Source organism: Hordeum vulgare, chromosome 4H (assembly GCF_904849725.1).
Source record: "Hordeum vulgare subsp. vulgare chromosome 4H, MorexV3_pseudomolecules_assembly, whole genome shotgun sequence".
Lineage (NCBI taxonomy): Eukaryota > Viridiplantae > Streptophyta > Magnoliopsida > Poales > Poaceae > Hordeum > Hordeum vulgare.
This window is the reverse complement of record NC_058521.1, coordinates 227311301-227316261: the sequence shown is the minus strand read 5'-3', so window position 1 is coordinate 227316261 and position 4961 is coordinate 227311301. Positions and strand designations below refer to the sequence as shown.

Below are 4961 nucleotides of genomic sequence, written 5' to 3'. Positions count from 1 at the left end.
ATCAGCCCGGTCCAGTTCAACCATCTATATGGGCCTAGCCCAACAATTCAAACTACTTGGATTTTTTCTATGAAATTTATCTCACCTAGATGGGCCAAGCCTAACAATTAGCCTTCTTATTTTTGGGCCTTGGCCTTTTTGGCTTAGCAGTTTTAGTTTTTCTTTTTTCAAAAGGGTCCACTATCAGATGGGACCAAGGTTCTAATAAGTGTGCCCTTTATGTGAGTGTCTTTTTCTTCTGATTATAATTTGACCATATATAAATATGCAATATTTAAATCAACACAGACAGCAAACATAAGTAATACTTCATATAACAGTAGCCAGAATCATTCTGTTACATAATATAAAGAGTTACGATGACAATCGAAGTTACAAGCTCTACAAGTGTATAATCAGCTCCTGCTATAGTCATATGACACACATACAAATACAATCAGTTACATAGAGTTACACAGATAAAATGACGATTGGTGCAAACTGGGCTCCTACTCTAGTCATATGAAACAACCTTCCATAGGCTTCCACGGTGGCCCTGTTACATGAATCAACACAGAGGAACCAAAAAAACTGGAGTAAATATATTATGAACAAACCATTCAGAAAATGAACAACAAGTTCTTTAGAATGATAACACAAATTCTGCTAGTACAATGATGTTCTCTAGCTAGTTAAAATGAGATATTCATACAAGGTGACGAAAGAAAATATAGCATTTTACTCATAACACGCAGAGAATCAATATTCTGTTTTTATTAGCTTATTCTTATGCATAAGGAAAAGAATTCGGACCAAATAAGCAACAACTCCATAAACTACAACTGCTGCACACAATCTGTCTCTTGCCTGTTGTGGACCACTTTGTTAGTGGGATGAAGGGTATTAAAGAATGAGCTATGGGGGATTTGAATCTGGGGCCAACCAGAAGGGGCTATCTCTAAAGCACACGCGAGATAGACAACCAACCAAAAGGGGCTATCTCTAAAAATCTGAGGTAAAATCTTACTATCTGACAAGTTATGTCTGTTGGTTTATCTAAAAAAAAAAATTTAACGGTGATGCGTAGTTTTAAATTAGAGCTGGTCTAGCGCATGATACATCCACGTCATGTTTCGCTCAGCTTGCTCTACATGATGTAAATGACACGCCAGCAGCAACATCAGAAGGCTGGAGATGGGACACATAGCTGAATGAATCATCGAGGAAGAACTAAGAAACATCAGTAGTCATGAAATATCACGTCCACAAACAATCAGCTAGAAATAGAACATCTTAGCAGACAAAGTGAGGGAGATGTATATATAAATGTCCCATCCGTTAATGACCAACTAAAAACAAAAGGTTTTAGCACACAAAGTGAAGAGGATGGTTATCAGATGTAAGAGACTGCTTCATCCCATAGGCAATTGTTATTGCAAATGGGGTAGACAAGAAGTCCCACAATTTGTTGAATTTAAGAGAATAACAACCAAGTAGATAAAACTACATAAGAAAGTAAATGTGAGTTGCTATCACATCACCAACTGATCAAAATGGAATGTGTGCATTTCAGAAATGAGTGCAATGAGGAGGTTATGACTGAATTAGCAAATCAGTAATCACAGATAAGTCTGCAATGCGAAGACATGTCTATTTATGCTTCCGTTGACACATCCATTGCAACATATACACACAGAATGCAACGCCAGAAGCAAAACAAGGACAATGAAGAAAATTTGTTTCACATGAGTGCAATGCGGAAGTTATGACTGAATTAGGGTTCAACCATCACACATAAGCCTGCAATACACCCAGAAATGTTTATTTATGCTTCCATTGACGCATCCATTATGACATGTACACAGAGAATGCAACGCCAAAAGCAACACTAAAAAAGTGAAGAACTAGCCATGGTGTACTACTCATTATGAACCTCAAACTTCTATCTAACAATTAAAATCGGAACAACATACAAGAAAACCTCAACACTTATTTGCAAGCAAAGCGAGCATATAGGTTCTTAAAATCACACCCTGCGCTTGAAGCGCTGCGGGGCTCACGGTTCCTCTTGTTCTCACGGGGGCAGACACAGACAATGTGAGCATGGATGGCACAAGAAACACAATGGTGCACCTTGGCATACAGCTTGGGAAGAACATATCCTGGACACAAGAGCACATATATGAGGTGTTTACAGTATGTAGTTACTAGTGATAAATAAAAACTGGCATGTACAAGTGTAACAATAAACAAGAGATATTGTACCATCATGCAAACAAGCCTCCTGCACATATCTGACAGCAGCCTGCTCCACGATGTTCCTCACCAAGAAACGCTTGATAGCCTTGTCCTGTACAAAATAAGAACAGACTTGTAAGATACCATCCCATCTTTATCTATGACATAAACTTCGGATATCAAACATATGTGACACGCATAATTTGACTAGCATCAGTTGTCGACTAGAACACAATCCAGACACTAAAAACCTGAACCTACTGATACATGTATAAACATAACTGTTCCGTTGAGATAAAACACATCTAGCGCTCACATAGTTCTTCCTTGGAGGTCGAGGAAGCAGAGAAGTGCCCGCGTTGGTCGCCTCCGCGCTCGTCCCGATCGGCGGCTGCAGGGTGCACCGCCCAGTTCCCGGACCTAGCGGCCTCCTGGCATCGTCGCCGGCGCATCCGGGCATGCGGATCCAGCGCTGCATTAGCGCTCACGTAGTTCTTCCTTGGAGGTCGAGGAAGCAGAGAAGTTCCCGCGTTGGTCGCCTCTGCGCTCGTCCTGACCGGCGGCTGCAGGGTTCACCGCCCAGTTCTCGGACCAAGCGGCCGCCTGGCCTCGTCACCGGCGCATCCGGGCATGCGGATCCAGTGCTGCACTAGAGCTCACATAGTTCTTCCTTGGAGGTCGAGGAAGCAGAGAAGTGCCCGCGTTGGTAGCCCCCGCGCTCGTCCCGACCGGCTACTGCAGGGTGCGCCGCCTAGTTCCCGGACCCAGCGGCCTCCTGGCCTCGTCGTCGACGCATCCGGGCATGCGGATCCAGTGCTGCACCTCCGCCGATGGATCCAGAGCCTGGTCACCATGTGCACGAGCTAGGTTTCGGTCGCGGAGTGAGAGCTATGGAGGTTGGACTCAGCGGCTAGAAAGAGGAGAGGGTTGGGGGCGCCGGCAGTTGGGTAGAGGCTAGAGGCCGGTAGGTCGTCGGTGGGGCTAGGGGAGAGCTGGCCGTCGTCAGCTAGTTGGGTGGATCTGGGATTTGGGGGAGAAGGAAGATAGAGCTAAGGAGGTGGTGGTGGTATGTGAGGAGCGAAGCCTATGGTTCGGTGCGCCGGTGGGTTGGATGGAAGGATGGATGGATGTTTGACACGTCATTGATCCATATCATAGCAGATTCCACCAGTCAAAATTAAGCTTATATATTTATTTATTTTTATATTTTACCCTCTTATAGTTTGTTAAAACGACCCAATATTGTCCACATGTGTGTATGTTGGGATGACCAACAACCTTGTCAAAGAGATTTTATGTTTTCCTTGCACAAAAAAATCATTTTCTATTTTTGGAGTGCCAATAACAGGTTTTTTGAAAAGAACCTATCAAATATTTGTTGTAAAAATGTAGCAATTATTTTTTTAAAACATTAGACCATATATTATGTATAGTTTATGAAATGGTTGCCACTCAAAACCTTTCACTCAAGTTAGACTATATTTTATGGATGAGCTCCAGTTTGTATGTGTTTCTGATCTTTCTAGCTAGTTTTAATCATTTCTTGTGTGTCCAAAATGAGTTATTTATGAAGAATCTACTAAATATTTGCTGGAAATTTGGACCAAATTATTTTTTTCAAATACTAGGCCATATTTTATGTACAATTGACCAAATGTTTGTGTGTCAAAAGCCGTCGATCGACCTCTCATCAAAAAGATAAATTTTCGTCAATTTAGTAGGAAGTGGGTCAAGTTTGAACTATTGTTGCATTATAGTTTGCTCTTTATTTTTTCAAAAATCATTTCTAGGTACATAAGTATCTATTTAATCATATAAACACCAAAAGGTTTTCAAGATTCAACCCCTAGCTAGGAATGGTCATGCCCGCCGTTTTGACCGCATTTTGAAATGGGCATGCAAAATAAATAAAAAAATAAAAAAATTGGAAACCCTTCGCATTTTGTCCTTATATGTGACCAAGTTACCGGGAAAAATAATAAAGTTGTAATATGGCAATTATTTAAAAAAAAGTATTCTCGAAAATGAGTTATCATGTGGGAAGATTCGTGGCTTTCAAGCCAAATGATCAATATTATGGCCACATTCATGGCGTAGTTTTCTCAGATGATCTTATATTATGCACAAGGGTTCATTCTGGATTGTCAAACAATGTTACCTAAGGAAGTTTTTATTTTCTTTGGACGAAAAATTCATTTTCCATTTTCCGAATGCCCAAAATAAGTTTTTTTGTGAAGGACCTACTATATATTTGTTGCAAAATTGGACCAAATCATTTTTATAAAAATACTAGGACATATTTAGTGTACAATTGACCAAATGGTTCGGTGTCAAAACAATTTATCCATCGCTCGTGTAAAAGAGAAAATTCTGCCGATTTAGTTGGAATCGGGTCAAATTTAAACTGCAACTGCATTATAATTTCCTCTTTATTTTTCCCGAAAATCATTTTTAGGTACATAAGTATCCATTTAATCATAGAAACACCAAAATGTTTGTATAAATGATATAATGTTATGCATAAGGGTGGATCTTGGAATGGCAAGCAACGCTTCCTAATGATTTTTTCTTTTTCTTTGGATGAAAAATTCATTTTCCATTTTTTGAGTGCCCAAAATGTGATTTTTTGTGAAGGACCTACCATATATTTCTTGCAAAATTGGACCAAATCACTTTTATAAAATACTAGGAAATATTTAGTGTACAATCGACCAAATGGTTTGGTGTCAAAAGCTTTATCCACC

The 4961-nt window shown here is 40.2% G+C and overlaps 1 protein-coding gene and 1 non-coding gene across 4 annotated transcripts; both read right to left on the bottom strand.

The window, feature by feature from the left end:
• Positions 1–293: 293 nt before the first annotated feature.
• LOC123448428 lies at positions 294–3314 on the bottom strand. 3 transcript variants are annotated; one of them, XM_045125302.1, is made up of 4 exons: positions 2534–3314; positions 2245–2329; positions 2113–2141; positions 294–535 (listed from the first exon to the last, which is right to left on the bottom strand). In XM_045125302.1, exons 1-4 carry the CDS (start codon positions 2693–2695, stop codon positions 494–496), a joined length of 318 nt encoding a protein of 105 aa, XP_044981237.1. In that variant the 5' UTR covers positions 2696–3314; the 3' UTR covers positions 294–493. The 3 variants fall into 3 exon arrangements, 2 of the variants coding, with proteins under 2 accessions (XP_044981237.1, XP_044981236.1); XM_045125301.1 differs by having other exon boundaries at positions 2012–2141; positions 2534–3303; XR_006631755.1 differs by having other exon boundaries at positions 294–2141; positions 2878–3312.
• Positions 1304–1406, bottom strand: LOC123451631. Its single transcript, XR_006632460.1, has one exon. It is a non-coding gene; the product is annotated as a small nucleolar RNA snoR99 (small nucleolar RNA).
• Positions 3315–4961: the final 1647 nt, after the last annotated feature.

Coding starts and splice junctions, on each gene's coding strand:
- LOC123448428 (XM_045125301.1), bottom strand. CDS start 2,695: ATGCAGCGCTGGATCCGCATGCCCGGATGCGCCGGCGACGATGCCAGG. Junction 2,330..2,533: donor GACCTCCAAGGAAGAACTAT/GTGAGCGCTAGA, acceptor TATTTTGTACAG/GACAAGGCTATCAAGCGTTT. Junction 2,142..2,244: donor GGAGGCTTGTTTGCATGATG/GTACAATATCTC, acceptor TCTTGTGTCCAG/GATATGTTCTTCCCAAGCTG.